This window comes from Megascapheus bottae, unplaced genomic scaffold, assembly GCF_031878675.1.
Source record: "Megascapheus bottae isolate mThoBot1 unplaced genomic scaffold, mThoBot2.hap1 H_1, whole genome shotgun sequence".
Classification (NCBI taxonomy): Eukaryota; Metazoa; Chordata; class Mammalia; order Rodentia; family Geomyidae; genus Megascapheus; species Megascapheus bottae.
The window spans coordinates 3,149,416-3,175,840 of record NW_028327858.1 but is presented as its reverse complement, the minus strand read 5'-3'; the positions used below and the strand labels follow the sequence as shown (position 1 = coordinate 3,175,840).

The 26,425-nt window shown below is 40.8% G+C and overlaps 1 protein-coding gene across 1 annotated transcript in view; it reads left to right on the top strand.

The window, feature by feature from the left end:
- The window catches only part of LOC150039001 (tyrosine-protein phosphatase non-receptor type 14), a 91,481-nt gene that overhangs the window by 10,731 nt on the left and 54,325 nt on the right, over nucleotides 1-26,425 (top strand). The window contains exon 2 of the mRNA XM_090328147.1: nucleotides 768-937. Coding sequence (XP_090184273.1) covers nucleotides 768-937 — 170 coding nt within the window. The remainder of the gene's footprint in view (nucleotides 1-767; nucleotides 938-26,425) is intronic.

The window sequence follows — 26,425 nt, the reverse complement described above, 5'->3', positions numbered from 1 at the left end:
AAGATTGGGTGCATGAAAGTATGTGTTTTAATCATTTCACATGTTGTTCAGGACTAAATGGGTGGCAGCTTCAAGTTGAGGGGTGACAACCTTGCTTTTATCTATCAAATCCCACTGTAATCTCCCAAGAATAGCCATCAGAGGCTTGTAAGGCAGCTGTGCAGAGAAGAGCCTTATTCTCTCAAAGCTTGATATGGCAAGCGGTTCATGTATAATAAAGTGATACGGGTCACTGCTTCTAAAGTACTTCATTGAAAGCTTGAAAACAATGCACATCTTTTTATTGTTGTTGTTGTTAAAACCTGTACGGTGCAGACATGACAGCACAGTTGGCAGAAGGTTTTATCTCCAGAACGGAGTAGTAAATTCTTCAGTTACAGGTGTGAGAGCTGTGTTAGCCTTTGCCAGCTTGCTCTATTGGAGATCATGGGGAATTGAGAAAGCACGGAGGAAAGTCAGCCTTCATAACTTAGAAGGAAATGTCTGCAGTTTCTTCTACCCTGCAGGAACCTCCTTATCAAACCCTAGAGCACACAGCAACACTGGGTAGTAGTAACCCTGCATCTGGATGCTATCTATACAATACCATGTTGCACTGGTACAACTTCTTTTTACTTGAACCCAGGCTTAGAAAGTAAAAGCTGGCTCCTTGTGTATAGTCAGAGGAACTGAGGGTAATGACATAGGGGCTGGAGCCTCGCTTGCTGTGTGGTCTTGGGATGCTTGTGGTAAGCACACACTGATGGTGATTTTATCCTTTTATCTAGACCCACTACTTCGGCCTTTGGTTTCTCAGCAAGAGCCAGCAAGCAAGATGGGTGGAGCTGGAGAAACCTCTGAAGAAACATCTGGACAAATTTGCTAATGAGCCTCTGCTTTTCTTTGGAGTCATGTTCTATGTGCCAAATGTGTCATGGCTTCAGCAAGAAGCCACAAGGTAGGGAGATTATTTCCCCCCCACCCCCCCAAGTTCCATTTAAGGGTGGGGACTAACAATGAGGCTTCCAAAAAAGCAGATGAGCTGGTGTGTGTGTGTGTGTGTGTGTGTGTGTGTGTGTGTGTGTGTGTGTGTGTGTGTGTGTGATCTGTACTAGCACACATGGTGGAGAAGTTAGTGGTTGCTTCGAGGTTATAGAATTTTGTATGAATCTATGGATCTAATCCATAGATTTTTGTTGCATTGGTAAGGCAGTTGTGACCCTGAGCCAGGTAGAATTTTGTGTCTGATATTATAGAAGTGTGGTTGGGGGATGGTGAGTAAAATGGGTGTGCTACTTACTTAATAAAAGTTAATCACCCAAGATGGATGCCAGTGGCTCACACCTGTAATCCTAACTACTCAGGAGACTGAAACCTGAGGATTGTGGTGTGAAGTCAGCCCAGGCAGGAAATTCCATGAGACTCTTATCTCCAATTAACCACCAAAAAGTTGGAAAATGAGGCTGTGGCTCAAGATGGTAGAGTGCTAGCTTTGAGCAAAAAAGCCCAAGGACAGTGCCCGGGACTAGAGTTCAAGCCCCACAACCAATTAAAAAAAAAAAAACCCTCAAAATGTTAGCCACCCAATTCTCTTGTTATCCATCTTTCCCTCAAATACTCCCTTCCCCCAATATGCCATTGGGCTTTCTATTGGGACTGGGAAGGTAACTGAGAATGAGAGTGAGGTGAAGGAGGAAAATGTTGAGAGGTCAAGAGATTGATTGTCTTGGGTTAAATAGTAGAGAATGGGAAGTTAGCAGTAGACAGACCTGGGTATTTGCCTCACTCTACTGTGTCTTGGAGAAACTATCTGCTATATTTGCAGTTCTTTGTAAGAGTTCATAAAATTCTGATGGCTTTTGATTCAGCGGGTGAACCAAGAAGACTTCTGGTGTCAGTGCCATGTACTTAGTGATAGGCATATAGCATGCAAATACTGGGAAGCTTCCTTACAAAATGGATATTTTTAGTAGGAAAGGAACCATGTGGGCCCACCTTTCTCTAACCTTGACCTTCAGAGTGCTTGGGAAACCAGGAAAAAAATACGCTTTAGAAGAACAGATAGTGATGGTTTGTTGTGTGGATTTTAATTTCTGGAATAAGGGTAGGGTACATTTGAGATTTTCACATGTATTTCTGATAGTCTCTGTTTTCTCTTTACTATTATTTTTTTAAACAATACTATTGTTAACTAGGTAGTATGTGTGAAAATGGAGGACATGTGTTAGCTCATAGCCCAACTCTAAACACCTCCAGGTGTGGGGTTCAGTCATTCTTAGGAGTCATTTGGAGTACTCTCTTATATACTGTGACACACTGTTTTCAAGTTATGTTCCTTATCCAAGTCTGTGCTATAGAAAGAAAGCAATTAAATCTTTCAAATGGAGAAGTTTCCATTGGATTTTGAGTCCTCCTTGGGTGCTTTACACTGTACTAGTAACATAATATCCAGTTGTTTCTAAGCTACTGGATCATTAAAAGAAATCCCCAAAATGGCAAGGCTAAAACACAATTATGAATTAGTAACTATTGAAGAAAGTGTGTAAGGATAATGAATAGTCAGTAATATTAAGATGTAATGTCTGTTACTGAGAGAGCAATTAAAGTGCTGAGGGACTCAGAAATGGTGCGTTATGAAGTTAAAGAAAAAGGGTTGAGTAAAATTTTGAAAACAGCTTTCAAGATACAGCAGTTGCCTTTAGAAGTCTAAAGACTCTTGTCAGGAGAACTCTGTGTTAACTCTGGAGAGCAAAATGAAGAACTACAGTAAGCAAAGTTTAAAGAGTTAAAATAGGATGGCTATTTGGCTCAACATAACACAGTTTCTAATAGCTGAAGCCATATAAAAAGTACAAGAGGACTTGTTAAAGGCTGAGAACCCTGGGCATATTATAGAGCAAAGATGGAATACTTGTTTGGTATATTACAGAGGAAGATTACTATGTTAGAATGGATCAGTGATTTCTCAGATCAAGCTCCACTTATAATATGTAGCAGGAACATTTATTGTGAATATGGATTTGAATTGGAATGCCTAAGGCTGGAGGCCAAGAAATGAGATATTGTTCAAATAGGACTCCTCAGGCGATTCTGGTACTTGTTCTAAAACACTACATGTTTAATATTCTTTCAGATAAGTAAATTTAAAGCTCTATTACTTGACTGTCATTATTTGAATTCATAAAGTAACAAGTATTTATACTTCAAAATGTAAGTTGTAGAGTAGGAACCATTGGAGGTGGTGAAAACATTCTTTTGCTGTAAGATTTCTTTTGGTCAACTAGCCCAGTCCATATTAAAATAAAGGTTAACAAGGAGGGAAAAAAGTATTTTCCCGTGCAGGATTTTGAAGCATGTTGTTCCTCTAATCGGAGCAGAAAAACCAACCACTATCCCAAACAACAACAACAACAAAATCATACATTGGAATGAACCCATGTTGGTTTCAGGATTAACTTGCCTTTTTTTTTTTTAAATAGCAAATCCTATTTAAAGTTGGAAAGTTGGCATGGCATGCATAAGGAGTTGTGCACATGTGGTTTCTCTAACACCGCAAAAACTTTCATTGCCCCCAAGAGGCCCTAAAACTGGAATGTGCCAAGGAGTGTCCTAGTAAGTGAAAGACAAAAGAAAGCTAGGGAGGTGGCATGATAAGAGTGGTAAATGTGAAGAAAGGAAAGTTGATAGTGGGAGAATTAGATACACTTGGGTAGGGTGAGGGCCAACAGCCGCCACCCAGGTGTGATTCAAGGAGGAGGAGGAAGAGGAGTGCTGTGCTTGCTGGAGCAACAGAGGAGAGCTGGTTTGAACAGAATACTATTTTCAATTGCCGAAGTGTTCTGGATTTGGGGTTAGAGACACAAACAGATGAGCTGAACTCAATGTCAAGGGTGGCATGGAGTGAGTGGGAGTTTGTGGGAATCAGGACCTTTTGTGGGTAGGTTTTAAATACATCTGTGCCCCAGACTGCATAGTGCAGAGTAGCTAAGTGGAGGCGGGGCCGGATTCCAGCAGAATGTTTCACCAGAGGCCTAGCAACATTCATTAGAGGCTGGGTTAATGGCCTACTCTTCAGTCACCCCCTGTTATCTGAGCTCCTGGGCATCTCGGGTAGATAGATATGCACTGTGTGGTCTCTTCCAGAGCACCTGGGATCTGTAGTGTCTAACACAAAACAGTTAGTCTTTGTGATCCCCCACAGAGTAAGATGTTTGCACAGATTACAAATGGAAGTAGATCTTTCATTTGCAGGCTTCCCTTGGAGAAACCATCTGTGCTTTGAGATGGGGGGATGGGGCGAGAGGAGCTAGCCTTCAAGGCCAACCAAGTTTGCAACTTGTTTCCACTAACACCTGCTGACATGAGTGGGTCTAGCAGTTTCTCTTCGGAAGTCAAAATTTTCCATAATCTTAGCTATGAGTAGTTGTTTATGGTAGTTATGAATATTATAGGGTTTTTTCAGTATGTATGTAAGCCCATACAAACAATTCCATCCTTGGAAACTTGCATGTGAATCATAAGATATTCATAACACAACAAATTTTTGTTGGTTGCCAACTATTGACTTTATTAAAACATTCAACTGTAAAAATAGCTTTTGAGTTCAAAAATTGGGAAGTAAAGTTTCTCTGACATCAAGTTGACCTTCTGTACCTCATCTGCTGAATGTAGCTTGTTGAAGAACAAGTCTGTTCATAGTGAAGGAGACCTGCCAAGATACTGTGTGTTGGCAAAGAAAATGGATAAATCAGGCACAACGTTGAGGTGATAATTGAATGAGAAGACATAGACACTGAAAGGAGATACAAATAGGAACGAGAGGAGAGAGAGAGAGAGAGAGAGAGAGAGAGAGAGAGAGAGAGAGAGAGAGAGAGAGGGAGGGAGGGAGGGAGGGAGGGAGGGAGGGAGGGAGGGAGGGAGGGAGGGAGGGAGGGAGGAGAAATCCCTTGACTTTATTCTAGAAGTGTATGAGAAAACTGTTTAAAAGAAGCACATACTAATGGCCTGATAGGGGATGAGTCATGAAACCATAGGAATTAAAGAGATTAAGACCTACTGAGTGTATTCACCTCACTCCAAGCTTTGAGATGGATGTATTACTTTGGAACTTTGAAAACGTTAGTTTTTACTCCCTCGGTGAGAATGACTCAAGAGATGGAACTACTGTAATTTTTTCCACATTGCTTCCCATCTCCTCTGCCTTCCTGCCAGGTTTTTCTGTTCAGCAAAAGGACTCTGGCTATAGGTCCATCCCCCACACCTCACTCCATCCTCCTCATTCTACTGGAAGATTTTGGTAAGTTGTTTTCATGATTTGTATAGCAACAGGCTCATCATCAACACATGGTTTTCCAATTTTTCTGGACTCAAAGTTAAAAAAATAAAGCGATGGCTTGTGAAAGGTGGAGGAATTCTTAACCAGAGGACACTTTATAAGAGTAAGGACAATGCCAGAAAACTGCTGGCCATAACTACTGCTTTTTGCTTTAGGTCTGGGTCCAAGTCTTCCTCAGTGAAGAAGGTCCTTCTTTAATGTTCCATCTTTCAGTAGCACACTATTTTTTTTTAAAGTGTGTTGTTTTTGCAAGTTCTGTGGCTCGAACTCAGGACCTGGGCACTGTCCTTGGACACTTTTTGCTCAAGGCTAGTTCTCTGCCACTTGAGCCACAGCACTACTTCTAGTTTTTTTCTGTGTATGTGGTACCCAGGATTCAAACCCAGGGCTTTGTGCATGCACTCTACCACTGGGTCACACTCCTGGCCAAAAGTAGTTTGTTTTGTTTTGTTTTTTCTTTTTTGAAGAGCAAATTTAGCTTTCAAAATTTTGGTTACTGAGTTGCATGCATAGTCTCTGACATGTTTAATTCTAGGATATTTTAATTTTTGCCAGCATATTTGTCTTGCATTACTCTCTGATAAATGGCATATTTGCCTGTTACAGATAGCAATCCTTCCTTTTCAAGAACTTGTTGGTAACTAGCCTTTTGTGATGGGGCTGTCTACCCAATTAGTGGTGTGCCCTCTACAGAGTTTACTGTGCCATTACTGCTTTAGCCAGCACAGTCACTTCCACAGTCATGGACACACCATTGAAACTCAGAGAAGGCTGGAGGACCACTGGGCCTGTTCCAATGTTCCCTTTGTGTGTGTGTATGTGCGTGTGTGTATGTGTGTGTGTGTGTGTGTGTGTGTGCGTGTGTGTGTGTGTGTGTGCGCGTGTGTGCATGCGTGCATGTGTACATGCGTACTCTCTCTGAATTTTCTGTATTTTCAGCCACTGTGTGTTCTTCTGAATTTTTCTTCCCCCTGCTCCCCCAACCCCACTTCATCTATTTTATTTATTTTTGGGGGGAATGGGATGTCTGTCTTTGTAGCCCAGGCTGGACTTGAACTTCCTCTGTAGCCCACATTGAGCTCAAAACATCTTCTTGTCTTGGTCTCCCAACAGTTGGGATTATAGGTGTGCAGCATCATTGCTGAGGTGATATACTAATCATGGCCTACAAAGTACTGAACTTCCAGGCAATATCTTTATCTGTTAGGTAGCACTGCTCAACAGTCATTACCAGAAGAATTAAAATAAAACAAAAAACACCTTAATTTCTGTATGGGCTTGCATGGGGCATTCTGCAGTGTTGGAGAGAGTTCCTGATTGGGAAGAACTGACTGGACATGTCTTCCTCCAACTAGTAATAAGAGCCTGTGTTTAATGTGTCATAAAGAAGGCAAGCTTTTTTTTTTTTTTTTTGTATGACAGTGGGTGACAGGGGAATTAGGTTGTTGGATTTTTAGGCTGAGAGAGGCCCCTTTTCTTCTAATTACATGTTCAAGCCTGTGACATATTGGTAGAAAAGCCAGTTTAGATGAAGCCCCATATCCCTTTTGTGGGATAGAATGGTGTGTGTGTGTGTGTGTGTGTGTGTGTGTGTGTGTGTGTGTGTGTGAGAGAGAGAGAGAGAGAGAGAGAGAGACAGACAGACAGACAGACAGACAGACAGACAGACTATGGTTTTAAACTTTAATTTTAAAAAAATTATCTGTAAGTACCAGGAGCAGTGGCTCATGCCTGCAATCCTAGCCACTCAGGAGGCTGATTCAAAGCCAGCCCAGACTCTTATGTCCAATTAACTACTAGAAAATGGGAAGTGGGCTTGGCTTAAGGGTAGGGTGGTAGCCTTGAGTTGAAGAGCTCAGGCACAGTGCCCAGGCTGAATTCAAGCCCCAAGACCCACCTCCCCACCAAAAAAAAATTATCTGTAGGTAGTTGTAGACAAAGGAGTTTCAGTCTAACCCACCAGCTTAATAAGTACAGTACATCTGCATCAGTGTCACCTCTTCCATCATTTTTCTCCCCTGTCTTTTCCAGCCTCAGCCATACCCTCAGGTTAGATACTTCCATATAAACTAGGTTTCAGCAAGTAGTTCCAGTGTCTTTATATAAGTTCTCCTCACCTTTCCTTTTTTGGGTATAGTGCTGCTTTCCCCTTAAATTCTTGGAGCCGTCTTGGTGCTATGGTGGACAAATCTAGTCAGTGTTCAGAATGCTTCTTTTAAAAGCTCTAATTGCTTTAATGTTTCCATTTCCTTTTCAGCACTTTATTGTTTTCCTCTGGTCTTTTATTATTTTGAAATTCCATTTTAAGGGATATTTCAAGTTTACCCAAGGGTTTGGAAAGAGGGACTCCTTTCCAATGTGACTTAAGGTTCTGCTGGAATTGCCCATGGATGATAGTTTCCTGAGATCACTAACCCTCCTTCCTGTTTCCAGCTGTGAATGAGAACTTAACTTTCTCTCTGTTTGTTACTGAGAACAGCATTGCTTCTGCCAGACACTTTAGATATTTTAAGATGCCATTGATACTGCATCTAATCTCAGACATTCTGAATAGATCATGTAATGGGTTCTGAGATGGGAGGGAAAGGTTGTTTTCCTTCCCAGAATATTCAGTGTTACTGAAAAGGTTAGCGGCCATTTGTATTCGTTTGCATTTCAGGTTTCCTTAAATACCTAGTCCAGGTTAGACACTGTACTAGGGAGTGAAAAGTGTACACAGGTATAGGCCTCAGCATTCCTATCCCTACCATCACAGAAATTCTTCTTACAGCAGCTTTATTTCATTTCTGTGTATTTGGTTTTATGGGGGGCTTTATTTAAATTTGTCCTGATAACTTACATTACTGACCTTATTTACTTCCTGAAGAGGCTCCGTTACTGTTTGGGCAAAAAGCTCTAGGACCGGGCCAGCATCATGGTTCTGTAGCCTGTAGGGTAGCACATGGCCTTGTGCTCAGAAAAGGTCTGAACTTGCTTTAATACCCTATTGTTGCTGGCTTGAAAGTCTTAATTTCCAGTGACTGATCCTGAATTTCAATCTTGGCATTAGACTACATCTTCTGCAGTCATCCTGGGAGAACTCCACTCCCCACATTCCCATCTGTCCGTGTCTGTTCATTTCTGTTACCTACTTGGTTGCTCTGTAGTTTATTTTTAGAATCAGAATCTACTGTTATAAATATAACCAAATTAAAAAAGTAAGTTTGAAAAGTATCCCAGAAGAATAAATTAAAATTTTCATTAGCTATTTAACAGACATTCAAGTAGAAACATGATTTTAAGGAAAAAAAAATAACCATTTCTGATTCTGGGCCTACTCCTTTCAGAGGATAAGGAGATAGGATAAAGTCAATTTAATTTCCTTTATGGAAGCAGATTGTTTAGTTTGTTCCACCTTCAGCTAGGATTTCCCCATGTTTTACCCTGAAGAGGATTGTGAAGTTTAGATTTAGAAAAAAAATAAATCAAGAATACATTCCAAATGCTTTGAATTGCCTTTTGCCTTTCTTCTCTCTGAGGCAAAAGCTATCATTTAGAAGATGGGCATGGTGGTAGTTAAGTGTAGGAGGGAGTACAGATTAAGTAAATAAAACTTAACCCTAGTATAATCTAGGGGCTTCTGTGATACAGCTTTCCTCCAGGGTACAACAAAATAGTAAAATAAATCAGTGATATTTTGGTACTATCACTTGACATAATTCCTTACTCATTGAAGAGAACAACCAGAATTTCAACAGGTAATAAATTAGGTCCCACTCAGATATCAAAAGGTATCTTCTCTATGTAATATTAACTGTCTTTAATTTATCTGTTGCATGCTTATATGTATGCATTGAATCAAAACATATCAAACTTTGTAAAGAAAGGTTTACAAAGCCAGGGATCTATAGAATTCCCAAAGCAACTTTTGCCTCTGAGATGGTAATTTTATTATTACACATTTTAATATCACCTGGCTAGTATATATTGAATGATCTGGTACTTGGAACTGCTTAAAAGAAAAAAATGTGTTTCTGTTGAGTTGATTTAAAAATAATTTTTCAAGCAGATGCATTGAAGTCTAAGACCTTCTTGATTTTTCAAAGTTAGATTCATTCACTGTTTCCAAGCAGTTTTCTTACATTATAAAGCTGAGAAGGATTCAACAGTCAACCCTTAAAGGTTTGCTTTAGGATATGGATTAAGCATTGTAAATATAGAACATACTCGGTGCCATGATGCGTGTTTACCTTGAATGCAGGGATAGAGAGGAGAAAAACAAATAGAAGCTATGGGAAGAGATGTTCTGTCATGTGAAAACACGCAAGCTATGCTTTGTGAATATTTCAGACACATCTACTCCCTATGAAGGAGTCACAGGATTTCATTATAAGGGTTTCATTACAGTGGGTGTGACTAGGGATGGTTTCTTGACTTCAAAATTGAGTTTTAAAAAATATACCTCATGGAATGGGGGACACAGAGAGTAGTTGCTTTGGAGTCTTTCTATGTAACTTTCATCCGCAGTGCCAGTGTTGGAAGATGAACGGAGTAGGACTGGGTTGATGGGTGGGAGGGAAGAAGGAAAGGTCAGATATTCTTTGTCCACATAATGGAAAACTTACAATGCCCGGGCAGCTGTAAAACACAGATTTCAAGACCTCTAAACCTCCCCAGCCTGGGAAATATTCTAATTTGGTAAGATTCTGTAGAAGAATATGCCATGCATTCTGTCACTGGATGCAAGCCTACTGTTTGTGCTGCTGGTGGCTAGCATTCTTGTGCAAGGTGCTATCTGCTTAGTATATATGAGTATATATAAGCATAAGTATATGCTCAGTGGTTTTCTTTTCAATGTTTTGTAGGTCCCTATGAAATAATCACTTATTAGTCCCTGAAATAGAGAGCTTGTTTTTTTTTTAAGTTTTAATTCCTATCAAGTAGAAATTTAATTATCAGATAAGTTGTATCTTTCCTCTTATTTTGCAGACAACATTCATTCACCAGAGCTAATAGGAAGTTTAGTTTCTAGGGATGCATTTCTAGGTAAGTATGAGTGAAATCAGAGTTTTTACTGGAAGGGAAGATTCTGATAGGTTAATATTCTGTCAGTGGGGTCATTTTTGAATGAAGTGGATTGAGATGCCATCCAAATAGGAAGATATAGTCTAGCCTGGCCTGCCCTATAGTCTAGCACTTCCCGTGTGTTTTCCCAGGGGGAAATATTTATTTCTTCATGTAACCTGTCTGGCCCCGTGGGTGTCTAGGTTGTGACTAATAATTGGCACTGATGACACAATACAAAATCCTTCTGAAGACTCAGGTCAACCAGTGTGCCTTATGGATCAGGTAGTTTTATGCCACCTCACATCCAGCTGTCTTAATATTTATTTATTTACCAGGCTTGGGCTTGGGCCTGAGCACTGTCCTTGGGTTTTCTCAAGGCTAGAGCTCTACCACTTGAGCCACAGCACTACTTCTGGCTTTTTTCTATGTATGTGGTAACGAACTCAGGTCTTTGTGCATGCCAAACAAGCACTCTTACCACTAGGCCAAACTTCCGGTCCACAGCTGTCTTAATACTTTTAACTGCCCACAAAAGACTGCAATGCCTGAGCTGGGTATAAGAGTGTAATTTCCTTTTAAGTACTCATTGGGAAACTTTGGTAGTAGATTATAGGTCCCTGAACTTTCTGTTGAAGAAAAGGCTCAGGTTTTCTTTAGAGTTCCACTTGACTGTTTATAATTTCTGCCTCATTTCTGACTACCCATTAAAGGACCAAACAAATCACACAAACTTAAACAATCCTAGTTTATTTGGAAAGGAGTAGTTTTGCCAGACTCTGAGTCTTCCATTGAAGCATGAAGCCCCACATATACCTGTGCTTGGTCGTGCAATTCTGAAGATGAAGAAATACAGAACCAGAGTGACAAAAGCACTTTGCTGTCACATTGCTGTTTACTGACAGCAGTCTGCCTCTTAATCCAACATGGAGCTGGTTTTAGGTGAATTAAGGCCTGCTAACATGGGAAAGCCCATGGGAAGGATTTATTTAAACTCTCTGAGAGTTTTGGCCAATCCTCCCTCCCCTGTAACACTGCTGAGACATACCGTGGAATTGGTGGAATTGGATGTGATGAGTTTTGTCAAAGCAAAGGAAGTGGTGTAGACAGAAGAAACAAAGCTGGAGGAAATGGGGCTTCTCTGAATGGAGATGTCTGAATAGTAGAGCATTATGTACAGATGGGAGCTAAGATGGGTCTTTATCAGTCATCTCCAGCCCCTAGCACAAAGTGAAAGTGCCAGGCTTTCAGATGACACTGAGAGTCCTTTAGAAGAATGGAAAATTGAGACCCTAGAAATAAATAGTAGAGCAGTTCAGCATGTGTCGAATTACCAGGTGTGATGATGAAATAGTGATGTTGCTTTCTGATGTAGTTTGTAAAAGCCCAGGAGGAAGAATCTTAGCTGGGCATGTTGCAGCATGTTCTGCTTTATCGCCCAACTCCTTTCAAGGTCAACCCGTCAATCTTGTGCTTACAGCTGGGGACAGTGAGTAGACATTTGGCCTGCTGTTTCCTGCCAACATAAAAATGAGTTACTGCTTTTCTGAGCAAAAGCCCAGCAAATTTGACATAAGTTTAACTGAAATGCAAGCCAAGCACTTGATACTTTAATAGAAACAACCATGGAGATGAAGTAGTTCTAGAAATGAGTTCTTTTGGCCAGCACACATATTCAGAAGAAGGTAGAAGAGTTATTTTACTATCATGGCTAACGTGAGAATTCCAGTGTTGTAAGGAAAACTTTGAAAGTGTTGGTAGCTGGGATACCCGAGCCTAAATAAAGGACCCACTGTCGATAGAGGTTGATGGAGGAGGAGATACTGTTGGCATATCTGAATACAAGTTATGAATATGCTAGAATTCCATTGTATATTTCCAGTGATGGGTAGAATTGTTTAATGTCCAAGAAGCTAACAGCTGGAAATAAAATAAAGAAGTATGGATCTCAAACTGCTATAATAGAATGAGCATGTACTCGAAGTGAGAGACCTCATGGTCTGGTTCGTTTGTTCTTTCTTTTTTTCTTCTAGTTATTTTTCTCTCTTATATATTATTAGAATTTTCTTCAAGAGCATTATTTTTTAATAAAAGATTTTATTAACACTGATTTTTACATCATATTTCAAATGCCATATTTAACAAACAAGTATTCAAGAAGGGAATCTCTATATGTTACAATCACTGGCACATAAGTTTTAGGACATAAGTAAAATTAAGCTGAGACTATGTCATAGATCTATATAATATAACATTATGTCAATAGAGTATATAGCTATTTGTTTCTTGATCAGCCTCTACACCCTCCTCCTAGTTCCATATCTGTGTGTGCAGTCAATTATCAGATGACATAATGGGGTTGATTTTAATGTAAAAATTACCTATCATGGTGTTTAGCACTTAGTAATCTTCAATTACTGCAGTACGTGGTTTAATATAATAGAAAGTAGGAGGAGCCTGCTGCATCCCTTGGGGAAGCTATTCATATACAAATCAAGCTTATCACTCCTCTGAAACTTTACAAAGCCTAAATCCAAAATGCTCTGAAATCCAAAACTTGCAATTCTGGCATTACAATTTTGTAATTGATGCTAGTAAAGTTTATGCAGATATTCCTGTATTTGAAAATATTTAATATCGGAGACTCTTCTGGTCCAGAGCATTTCAAACAAGAGGTTCCCAACCTGATTTTTCTATGCCATGCCAATCTGTATGGCCCATATAACCAGAAATGTACAGGAAGAGCATTCTGGGACATATAGTTCAGCCTAACCATATTGAGACATTATGGTGCTAATATCAGGTTTAATTGCATAGCTAATGTAAAAATCAGGTCACTCTATTCCCTATTGTAGTGGAATCTCTATTGGGATTAAATTTGATATTGAGTCAAGAATCTCTCATCATAATTATCCTCCCCAAAACAAAGGACTCTCAATGAAAGCCCATCTATGATTTTTCTGTGGCACTTCCCAAAGGTAGAATACTAAACAATTTAAGCACAAAAGTTATGCTGTTAACATATATTTTGCAAGAAGTTCTTTACTCTCAGCCCAGGCCCATGGGTGGAACAGACGCAGTGCTGAGGGCTCAGCTGGTTGTGTGTCCTGTGCTGAGTGTGGGCAGGCTGCGATTACCAGGGGTGTTTGAGGAAACAGGATAGAGTGGACTCTGCTTTGCAGCTTGCAGATGGCCAGGCAGCTGTGCAAGACAGTGAGCCAGACTGTATGAGTGAGGCTGACCTGATACTAATCTCTCGGTACTTGTAACTTGGAGAGAATTTCATCTGAAAAGATGGAGAGCTGAATGAAAAGTTACTTAAATAGATAATGGGTTCTTGGTAAGTATCAGTTATTAAAAAGTAAAACTGAGAAAGTAGGGCTTGTGACTGCTTTCCCTTCAAGTCTTTGAGCTGCTGCCATCAGATTCTTGTTCCCTCCTCTGACATTCTGAGTCAAAGTCTGTGATTTAAATAGAAGGCACTTGACCGAGTGCTCTTGTGACCCCAGCTTCCAATGAGGACTGGCCCGGTGGGGGGTAGGGGTGTCCCCACAGATCTACTGACTGTCAGATGACATGCCCAGCAAAGGACACCCTCACCCCTCCCTGCCCCAGCCTTGTCCCATTTTTCTGTGCACTGGTCCTGAGTTAGAGGAACTGTTAAGAATCGGTGGGTGAGGTGCTCCCACTGGCACCATTCTGTGTACAATGCCTGTAGACTTGTATATGACCCCTCCCTCTAATATTGTAAAAATGATATACAATTGTCGTGAATTTCGTGTCAACACATTCCATTCTTCGTTGATGCCATAAATGGATGCCAGAAACCAAAACAAACTAAACAGAAGGCACTATCTCCCGATGGCTTTTCAGCTAAGATTGCTGCTTTATGTTGGCATATCTTGAGATTTTGTTGTTATTGTTTGTGTTTCCTTTTTTGTTTGTTTTTTTTGGTTGGTCATGGGACTTGAACTCTGGGCCTGAGCATTGGCCCTGAGCTATTCAGCTCAAGGCTACTGTCCTACCCCTGGACCTGGTTGTTCTTGAGCTTTCAGCTCAAGGACAACACCTTACCCATTGAGCCACAGTGCCACTTCTGGTTTTCTGGTAGTTAATTAGAGATAAGAGTCTCACAGACTTTAGTGGGTGGCTTTGAAAAGTGATCCTCAGATCTCAGCCTCCTGAGTAGCTGGGATTACAGACGTGAGCTACTGTGCCTAGCTTTATTTTCTATTTTGCTGTTGCTGCCATCATCTTTTTTTTTTAAATATGCATTCTTTCTTGAGTTCTTAAAAAAAAGGAATGTGTCCATCCTCGTTTTGCCTATGTTGGCCTCTTGAAGATCATCATAGGACATTTCGACCCCTAGCCAGCGCTATTCCTTTATTTCTGACAACATCAGAGGGTAGGAACCCAGTCCTTAAAGGATGCAGGGATTATTCTAGGGAGGGTCACTTGAAGTTGCAAATGGGATGAAGAAGACATTGGATTTTGAGAAGTCAGTCTCAACCGTTGGACCAGAAAGCAAGCCAGCCCTGGAGCTACGAACCTGTTGTGTTTCCTAAATGTCTACTAGGTAGCTATCCCCAACTACTGATAGCTGGGGGTGGAAAGTGTGAAATTCTCACGGATAGCTAGAATGTGATCCAGATCCATTAAATGGTAAGGAAATAGAGCCTTGTACTTCTAATTTGGCTCTAGCCCGTGTATCACCTTGTATAAGCTACCGATCCCCTCTGAGCCAGTTTCTTGATCTGTAAAGAAGAGATGCTGGTGTTTACTACTACTTTTAGCCAATACAGACTTGGTCCCTCATTGCCTCGTAATGAGGCAGTGTGGTTTCAGCCAGCAATGGAGGAAGACCAGAAGCTGGCTGCTTGTATGGCTTTTTATACCCCTGGGAACCTCCCATGAGATGGCCGAAAAACAACCTAGCCTGCTATGTTACTTCCTAGTTTCTTAAGTAAGTCCCCTGTACCGTAGCTAAATTAAGACGATCAGATCTTTTTATGTAAACTTTTGATTTCTTGGAATAAGGTTTTCCTGTTACTGTTGGGTCACAGATTCCTAGCATAAAATCTTGTGTCCTGAAACTAATTTATGTATTTCTTCCATAGAGTTTTAGTTTGATGAAGTAATTAGTGAAAGCCTATCATGAGCTAAGTCTTATAGCTCCCAATATTTTAATCACAAAGAAATTCCATTTCTCTTTTTCGTCCTCCTCAGCACAAATCTGTATTGTTTTTAAGGGTCTATCTTCCATAATTTCTGAGCAAAAAACTAAAGCTAAAAGGACAAGGGGCATGGTTCAACTGGTAGAATGTCTGAAGCCTTGAGTTAATTCTCTGGTACTACTAAAAGATTATATAAGTTAGTAGTCAGCCAGTCAGCCAAGCCAGACAGACAGAAAATGAATTGACTCTGTTTTTCAGGGCTCAGAGCATAATACCATGATGGTAGCTTATGGCAGAGTTGCTTCAAGGGTGACAGAGAGCAAGAAGTAACTAGAGCCTCACTATTCTCTTTAATGGCACTCTCATCCCTATTACCAGAAGATCTCTCATTAGTTCCTCAAGTTTTCTTCATCTCCCAATAGAGCGACACGAGAAGAAGACATGAACACCTAGACCTTTAGGGAACGTTCAAGCCAAAGCAACACATCCACATTCTAGGGGACATGTCTCTTAGAATATGTTCCATTCTGGCTCCTAAGGAGATTTTTTTTTTTTTTTTTGGTCAGTCATGGGGCTTGGACTCTGGGCTTGGGCACTGTCCCCGAGCTCAAGGTTACTGCTCTACTCCTGGAGCCACAGCACAACTTTCGGTTTTCTAGTGGTTTATTGGAGATGAGTCTCCTGGTCTTTAATGCCTAGTGTCTGGGCTGCCTTTGAACCTCGATCCTCAAATCTCAGCCTCCTGAGTAGCTAGGATTAAAGGGGTGAGCAACTGTGCCCAGATAGGAGATGGTTTTAACTTCTTACATCTAGGACTAGAAGGAGGCATAAATTTGTAATTGCCTCTTCTGTGAAATAGTAGTTTTCTGAGACTTGGAAATTATAGCCCTCTGCTTGACAACCCCCTGCCCGTAATCTTCCAAAAAATAGATTTATTTCCTAACTCTGGGAAGTCTCCTTTTTTCTTTAGGTCATTTTTGTTCTCTAGGAATAAAATTGTAGTTCCTGTAGTAAAGTTTGCTATGTGCTGAAGATTATAAAGTTTTATTGTAGAGATTGATGCAATTAGAAAACTAAAACTCTGAAAGAATGCAAGGTAGCTAAAACTGTTCTTAAAACACATTCAACAAATGAATAGCTCATCCTTTATTTCCTGGAGCCTCTGGAGAGATTTGAAAAGAGGGGTGAGAGCATATTGCCTTGCTTGAAAACATCAAGTATGATTTTGGCAGAAATCACAGAACAGCTACTGTAGATACTAGATTTTTGGGCAGTGAGATGTTTGCTGGTTTGAGGTTTTTCTTTGGCAGTTGTTGTATTTGAAATTCTCGGCTCCTTTTGAAGATTCAGTAAGAATAAGTTATTCATTTCCAGCATGAAAGAATTCAGTAAGTGTAGTTGGGCACTAGTAACTCATGACTGTAATCCTAGCTACTCAGAAGGCTGAGATCTAAGGATCACAGTTTGAAGCCAGTCCTGGCAGGAAAGGCTGTGAGATTCTTATCTCCAACTAACTAGCAAAAAAAGCAAGAAGTAGAGCTATAATACAGAATGTTAGAGCCCTAACCTTGAGCACTGTAAGTTCAGAAACAGCATTCAGGCCTTGAATTCAAGCCCCAGAATCTCCCCCTCCAAAAAAAATCACTAAGTAGTGTTTATATGTTGTGATAATAACCCTACTGACACTTTCTCCCCCCCACAAAAGATACACATCTAATGACTGAGACTAAGATGTGAATGAACACTAAGTGTTTAAAGAACTACAGTCTAGAGTCAAGCCATTAGAAATCATTAAACAGTTAGGTTGATCAATACAGGAAAACAAAACACTCCCCCCTTCCACTCCTTCCCAAAAAGAAACAAAAAGAAAACAGGCAGTCTTGTTTTATTTAGTTAGTTATTTATTTATGACGGTCATGGGGCTTCGACTCTGGGCCTGGGCATTGTTCCTGAGCTCTTCAGCTCAAGACTACTGCCCTACCCCTTGAGCCTCAGCACCACTTCTGGTTTTTTAGTGGTTAATTGGAGATTAGCAGTCTTTAGTCCCCGGGCTGGCTTTGAACTGAGATCCTCAGATCTCAGCTTCCTGAGTACAAGTGTTAGGCACCTCGCCCAGCTCCAGCCAGGAGCTGATTCTTGAGTGACTCAGAATTAGGGGTGGCCTTTAATGCAGTCATGGTTGCAGAGAGGAGCTACATGACTGACATTGCTCATATAGAGTATTCAAGTGTCCTGATTAAAAGTAACTACAGGTGGAAAAAATTCTCCATCCATCACTATGATCAGAAAAAAAAATCCATAGTCAGATGACAGTGTGCCATTCCCTCTCAACATCCTACACTCTGAAGGTGCCGCAGCTGGCAGGTCTTCATGCCTCTGATCTGTTTCTTGAATTTACTAGGTATGTGAGTTTGCAGGCCAGCAGGGTCCAGTTACAAACACCAAGAAGGGGCCTGGTCCTTAGAGGGTAGGTCTGGGTGGACAAAGGTAGAAGAAGCCTGTCCCCAATAGTTCTTTCACTCACATCCATATACATCGTCTCATAGTGGAGAGAGTCTCACCAGAATGACTAAATGGGTGGGGATTCCTGTTTCGTCTTTTTAATCAATAGTCTCTAGGGACATAGAATTCAATGCCTTCTAATTTGCCAGTCAGTGCTTCCTATTCACATCTGGTATATTACTGAACTGGCACTTTGTAGCAGTGAGAGGGTAAGCCCTGCCTTTCCTTAGGGATGCTGTATCCATCTCAGGGCATCCATGAAGCTGGTCCTCCAACCTCTTCTCTGTTGATGATCATGTCTGTTCTTTGCAGACCCAGCACATAGCTACCTAGTAAGTACTTCGTTCACAGCTGCTACTTATCACATTTTCAGCCTGTTACACAGACTTCTGGGCACGAAGCTGGCTCCTTATCTGAAAGGCACATCTTTGGGCCCTTGACTCACCACTTCTCACTGTAATTTAAGCTCCCTTTCCCACAGTGGCTGGTAGGTAATATTGTGGACACATGATTTTCAGGGCAGGCAGGTGTGGTGTATTTTAAGCTGATGAGTCAAGACATAGTTATTGCTCATGAAGACAGATAAGGCTCCCTGCTCCTTAACTGCATTTACAGAAGTTTTTTGGGGGGGGCTCGCTAAATGGTACCAGGCCTTCACTACGTTGGTGTGTCCTCCTCTCACTTACTCAAATCCTTTCCTCCTGTGTGGGTCCATGGCTGACTTTTCTGTTATAGGTCCTTTGATGTTTGGTAGCTCAGAGAACAATTTAATTTATTTGCACGTATACCAAAAGGAATATTAATTAAGATGGGAGTTTGTAAGGCTTTGTACATGATATGTGATGGGTTCTGTTTATGGAACAAGTTGAGTCCTTGTTGCATGACCCAGGCTCATCTTGAATTCCTGGCCTTAAATGATCTTCTTGTCTCAGCCTCATTTTGTGTTGGGATTATATGTGTGCCCTGTCAAATGTTTAAGTGCTTCTTTTATCCAATAACCTTACTGTGGAGTAAATCATCTCCCTCCCTCCCTCCCCATAGTTTTCTCTGTCAGTGTTGTATCTACTCAGAAGCACTGACAAAGTGTCCACATGTGACACTCAGTGGTAAGTGCTCCCAAGGAGGTCACTGTGGAGTGGGGCATTGCTGCCTGCAGCTCAGAAGTTGGTGAAGTACTAGTGTACAAAGGGATTCACTGTTTGGAGAAGAGAGTTATTTATGTGTGGCCTGAAGGAGGGTCAGATGATTGATTGTGTAAATGGAGATGTTCCCCAACTGAAGAAAGGGCAGGGGAAGGAAGGAACATGGTGTGGGTGGGGTGGGAAGCAAGTAAGTGAATTAAAGCTCAAGTTAAGGGTGCTACAGGGAGGCATACAGTTAGAAAGAATGACTCCATCATGAAGCACCATATTCGTGGTTTAGATTTTTTTTCTTATTGGGATGGCTGGGTGTTCTGGAGAGCTGTTTTTTTGTTTGTTTTTTTTTAAGACATAAAATTTATCATTTTTTCATACATAATTCATTTGATTGTAATTTCATACATAATTCTTTTGATTTCAGAACATTATTGATTATTCCTTTATTCTCCTGTTTCCCTTAGCATCTGGTGACCACTCTTGTACTCTCTATGAGTTTATTGATTCTAGAAATATCATATAAATGGAATCATACAAAGTGTGGCCTTTTGTGTCTGGCATTTTCCACTTAGCATAATGTTTCAAAATTCATCCATATTTATTCTTTAAGATTTTTTTTTGTGCCAGTCCTGGGGCTTGATACTCAGGGCCTGGGTGCTGTTCTTCAGCTTCTTTTGCTCAAGGCTAATACTCTACCACTTGAGCCACAGGGACACTTCTGGCTTTTTCTGAATACTTTATTAGAGACAAAAATTTCATGGACTTTTCTCCTCAGGTTGGTTTTGCACTGCAATCCTCAGATCTCAGCTCCTGAGTAGTTGGGATTACAGGTGTATGCCAGTGGCACCCAGCTCTTCCTCCTCCTCCTCTCCCCTCCTCCCCCCTCCTCCACTTTTCTCCCTTCCCTCCCCCTCTCCCTCCCCCTCTCCACCACCTCCTCCTTGTCATCGTCTTGTTGTTATTGTTGTTGTTGTTGTTGTTGTTGTTGTTGTTGTTGTTGTTCTTCTTCTTCTTCTTCTTCTTCTTCTTCTTCTTCTTCCTCCTCTTCCTCTTCTTCTTCTTCTTCCTCTTCCTCTTCCTCTTCCTCTTCCTCTTCTTCTTCTTCTTCTTCTTCTTCTTCTTCTTCTTCTTCTTCTTCTTCTTCTTCTTCTTCTTCTTCTTCCTCCTCCTCCTACTGTTCTGTTGTATGGATTGACCATATTTTAAAAATCTGTCTGCCAATTGATTGACATTTGGGTGGTTTCTCTTTGGGGAGGATTGTGAATAATGTTACTATTCCTGTGCAAGTTTTTATAGGAACATATGTTTTACATTTTCTTGATTATACACCTAGGGGTATAATTTCTGGGGTAACTCTTTGCTTAACTTTTTGAGAAACTATAAGACTTTTCCAAGTCATTGAACATTTTAAGAGATCAACATAGACCCAGATTTTAACATCAAGCACTTTAGCACTTTTTTTTTAAGGTTTAACTATTTTTACTGTCATGTTTTCTTATTTCATCTGATCATACCTCACACATCTGAGATCTGTCTGGCTCTTTCAAGTCTTGTTGACATAATTATCATAAAGGAATCTGCATAGGATGGAACACAAAGAAGCAATGTCAGGACATTCCATCTCCCTCTATCATGTAGCATAGAAAACAAGCTTTCTTTTTTTAAAACAGAACCCCTGATTAAATTATAGGCTATTATTAGGGCATTTATTATACTTATAAACTGTACTTGGATTCCCTGTAATTTGTCATAATTAATGCAAGAGTTCAAGAGCAGAAAACCAGGATCAGGTTGTGGCATGCCTTTCTCTTTTGCAACACTTGGCTATCATTGGCTATTTGTTTATTTATTTATTTATTTAATTTTATCTTTTTAAAAAATGAGTGCTTAAGATCCTTGTGTGTTTGTGTGCATTTAAACATTCTTTTTAGGAAAGAACTGTAATCCTTTGACTCATTGAAACATAAGGAGTCTAAGAAATTAGTTTTTTTTTGGCAAAAGATGGGATTTATTGATCAATTGAAAACTTGTAAAATTGAAATTTTGCCAAGGAAATCTTGTCTGATTATATTTGGGATGTGTGCATGTTATTGTTTTCATGCGTGCACATGTATTAGCTAGTTTTGTGCAAAAGGCTGGAAGAGAAACTTTTCCTTTTAAGGTTATTTTTGTCATTTCTAGCTTTAGCATTTTTCTTTTGTTCTCCCCCCCCCCATCCCCACCCTGGGCGTTAGTTCCATTTTTGCATCATTGCTAGAGTGTTGGGTTTGAAGGCTGTTAATGCAGGGTTTTAATTTGTTAACTTGAACATTCATTAAATATAAAAGCTTTGAGATAGTACCTGGATCCAGGTACCAAACACGTTATTATAATTCACTAGTCATGAACCAGAATTCTTCCCAAGGGTTTTCAGGATGGAGGGACAGAGAAAGGGCGGCATTCAGGTTTCTATGGTTGCATGCCTGTACATCACCATTTATCTAGTTGAGGAAGAGGAGGGCTGGGTTTTCAAAGCCCTTCTTCAAAAGCATGAGAACATAAACATTAGGGGTAGAACTACTTTCACTTTTATGTGCATTTTTCAACTTCAGTGGAACTGAGGCCCTGCTGTAAATGCCTGGAAATCTGATCCTACCCAGTAGTTGGCACTGTCCTGGTGCTGTCTAGCTTTGCCTTGCAGAAGCGGGTGCAACCTCATTTGGAAGCTTTCCATTTTAAGTGCAAAAAACTGGACTTGGATTTTTCTTTTCTTTTAAAGTTTTCCTCCTTTAGCAAATAGCTCAGGCTTGACCATACTGCCACAATAAAACTTCTCCAAAAGGCTTTCACAACCAGATTTATTCCTATACATCTCACCTGTCCCACCTCAGAGTGACACTCAGCTCCTTGTTGCTTTTATCGGGGACATAGACTAAGGGAACAGGAACCCCTGCTGGCACTGTAGCTCTCCAAAGGGAATAAGGTGGGCACAGGCACTGCCTCTGAGGACTTTACTGTGGTAGCCATAGTCATATTCATTCCTGTTTCACTGGAGATGTGACCAAAATCAGATCTCAAGGCACAAGTATCTAGCCCCTGAGCCCCTAGAGCCTTGTTGGTGGTTCTGTGGTAGTGAGGCTCATATTTTTATTTTCTAGCTAAGAAAAATGAACAGACCTGCAAGTAAAACACAGTGGCCTAATAAATAGATAAATTCTTCATATGACAATTAGAAGAGATTAAAGATCCTAGAGGTATATCTCTTAAACTGGAGAATCATCTTAGAGGATGTGATTTTCAAAGGATTCTTTGATCACCTCTGTCAGAAGGACAAATGCTCTATTGATGGGAACTAGAATGGCATTTTCACTACCATGAATCCCAAAACACCTTCCTTTTCAAAACTTTAGCCAAGAAAGGAACTTGGAAGTGTCACTTGCCACAAGGATGGGAACTTTCAGGGAGGGTGAGGCCTCTGGAGTCCAGAGTTATCTACCCATGCTCCCTTGTGATGTTTGGTAACAGTGATCTGAACTCCTTTTCTACTTCAGTCAAAGAAACCTGCTTTTAACTAACTAATGAATCTTCTCTTTAGAGTAAAAGAAAAACCAAAAAGGTAAATGTTACCATTACTTAGCAATCATAATTAGCAATCACCAATTCTTAGAAGAGTCATTCTGTTTTGGAGGTGGAGAGCAAGAGAATCACCATTTAAAGTCAACCAGGTCCTAAAAGTTCTTGAAATTGCATCTCATTCAGAGGCTTGGAGCAGTGGTACAGAACCTGTTGTCCCAGGCACAGGTGAAATACAGAGGCTGGAAAGAAGTGTTGGGTGACTGTTATCCTTAGCAGCATATCTCAGATTGGCCTGAGAATTTAGCAAGTCCCTACCTTGAGAATAACCAAGGCCAAAGTGGGCTGGAGGCATGGCTCATGTGCCTGCCTAGATTAAATTGGGGCCCTCAATTTAATCCCTAATATAGAGGCGGTGGGGGGGCAGGAGAGTGTGAGTGAGACAGAGAGAGAATGAGGAGAGGGGAGAGGGTGTGGAAGGTGAGAGAGAGATAGAGACAGAGAAAAAGAAGAAAAAAAGGAAAGAGAAAGGAGAAAGATATTAAAAAGTTTTCCTTGCAAGTGTAGGTTTCCAAAGTTGATCTCTCTGGAAAATTGGCACATACTTAACTTTCCTGGCATATAGATATAGATTGGTGCTTTTTTTCTTTTTCCTCTTTGCCCTCCACCACTCCCATGAAATTACGTGTTTCCAAAATAAGACTCACTGTTGTATTTTATTGCTGTTATAATTGACTCTCTAATCAAAAGTAAGCAGAACCCAATGATCTAAAAATAGAATTGCAGCTCCTATTTTTTAAATCAAGTCTTCCAATGGGATACTTTTTTTTTACACAAAAGTGCTTTCTGTGCAAAAGTGTTACCAGCCAAACGATTTCCCAAGCCAGCTGAATTTTTTTCTTTTTTTTCCCCCTATAGTCTTACGTAGTAGCAGTCTCATGTGGTAAAGATACCCTGTCATTACTGCAGCTCAGATGCTCTGGATGGTTTCCAGGAGGGAACAGTGCTTTCTGCAGCTCTGAGCTCTCACAGCCCAGCACAAGTCTGCACTCAACCTACGTGACCAGAAAAATCTCAGCGTTCCTTGCTAGACTGTTTCCTAACATAAGATGAATCCATACTAGAACTTGCTCAGATATTGTAGACGAAAACCAGGAGCACCAGGCTAAGGAAAACTGGAGCTGCTGTGTTGGTGGATCCCATGGGTTCACTGGCTAGTGGTCTATTTGCAAAGGAATTTGCTGTTATAAATAGGCTTGGGTGATTATTTTCAGCACATTATCCTAGGGTATCATCTTTTCAAAATGTTTTGTGTGCAAGAGAAATATGGCATTAGGGATCACAAAGGTGATGTGTATCCTTCTAAGCAGAGAGTGTGTTGTAGTTCTCTCATGGATGACTGCACATCCAGTGGACTCATCCTTTAAGAAAGTGCTTGAAATATACACTTCTGTCTTTTTCTCAGGCTTGTAGAGCCACAAGTAAGCAGAAACCACTCAAGATAGGAAGGAATGAGTAGCCCATAGAGTTGATCCAAACTGCATAATTAACAGGAATAGGTGGTTTGGTGCTATTTTAAGAATCTCACTATACTTTTCTTCCATTTCTTTACCATTATTGATTCCTTTCTATCCTAGGATTTTTGCTTTGAGATTACTAAGGGTTCTGTGGTTATTGTCAACTCATTTTTCTAGATCCTTTAGCTTTCCTGAGAAAGGCCAGTGGGACCCTCTGGCAATAGAATCAAGTTAGTACTTTCCTTCTTTGGTTCTCTTTTGTTCTTCTTTCTGAGTTTTGAAAGTAGGGTCTTCCGATTCTAAGTCGCTCATCTTCAAAGATGTATCTGCTTTTACAGTGAACTCTTGGCACTTAAAAGAGTTTTTGATAACTTAAGGACCCTCATACTTGTGGAAGTTTCTCCTAAGTGACTAGGTTACAAACATGAAAGCTCTTTCATAAAAGGCTCCTGGGCACTTCCCAAAGTCTCTTGAAGACAAGCTTACCTCATGTGAATGAGAGCATCTTTGACAGTTCCCTGGAGAACTGGCCCAGAAACACAAGAGGGCTGTTAGAGGAGAAGTTAGGACCCCGTCTAGGGAAACATGAAGGAGATAGAAGAGGGTCCAGGGTGCAGTGTCAAAAGCAGGACATGAAACACCAATCAGACCACCAAACAGGAAGCACTCTGGCTACCTGGTATGAGAAGAGAAACATTCTTCCAGAGCTCATGTTCCCCTTCCTGTTTCAGATTTTACTGAGCTGCCTCTCAGAAGGCGAACCAGATACTGTGCTTCATCAACTAGTTTTAAAGCATGAATCTTCTATGTATTTTAAATGAAGCTACTAGAAAGCCCCACGTTTTGCTTGTCCTTGACAGTGTGCATGCTTTTCAAGGCAGAGGCATTCATGTAAAGCACTTGTGCTAGAATTCCTAGTTTGGGAGAGAAAACTGAGGAACATGAGATCTATCATTGTGACCATGGACAAAGGAAGCTGTGCTCCACCTATGGGAGGAAAGGCAGGCAGGCACATGCTTAGTCTTTGAGCCATGGCTGCTAGTAGGCCTGGACATCTGTTATGTTAATTTATTGCTGGAGTTGAGGAGGGGGCACTGGAAAGGAAGCCAAGGTAGAGACTAGATATGTGAACAGGAGGGGAAAGCTAAAGGATGTTTCTTGTAGGCAAGCTCTTCTGAAGCAATTCAGAATGCTACACTGTTGACTTATGCTATTTGACTTATAAATTTTACGTAAATTTTTTTGTGTTAGAGTTTTGTGTATTCTGCTTTTTGTGAGGAATAAAAGGATAGATTATGACTGTGATTATCAAAAAACTTGCCGTAAAATCATCCCTCTCTTCAGTGTCTTTGATTTCAGAGGGTTTTTTTTTTCCATCAGTCATGGGGCTTGAACTCTGGGCCTGGGTGCTGTCTCTGAGCTCTTAGCTCAAGGCTACCGTCCTACCCATGGAGCCATAATGCCATTTCTGGTTTTCTGATGGTTAATTGGAGGTGAAAGTCTCACAGACGTTAGTGCCCTGGCTGATTTTGAACCATGATCCTCAGATCTCAGCCTCCTTAGTAGCTAGGATTATAGGCATGAGCTACCTCACCCAGCTTCACAGGGCTTTTAAGTGTTCCTATCCTACCTAATGTTAATTTGTGCACATTCACAAACAGTGGTTGCCCTTTTGATAATAGCAGTAAAGAGCTTTTGACTATAAGCTCTTCTGTAGACCCATTCTTCCTGTTTATTGGGACTTGAGATTCAAGATACTATTCTAAGGTGATCAGTGTAAGTTAAAAGCACAACAGGTAGCTCACACCTGTAATCCTAGCTACTCAGGAGGCTGAGACCTGAGGGTCATGGTTCAAAGCCAGACCAAACACTAAAGCCCCAGGAGACTCTTATTTCCAGTTAACCACTAGAAAAATGGAAGTGGCACATGGCTCAAGAGATAGAGGGATAGCCTTGAACTGAAGAGTTCAGGGACAGTGCCCAGGCCCAGAGTTCAGGCCCCACAACCCATGGGGGTGGGGGGAGGGAAGAGCACAGCAATGCCCACTGAACTCAGAGTGATAAATAGCCCCCATTTGGACAAGTGAGTAAAAGGTTTCCTACACACACCAGAGACTTGTCTAAAAGATCAATAAAGACACTTGTTTATATTCAGTAGAATGGTCAGATTAGGTGGGCAGGAACTAA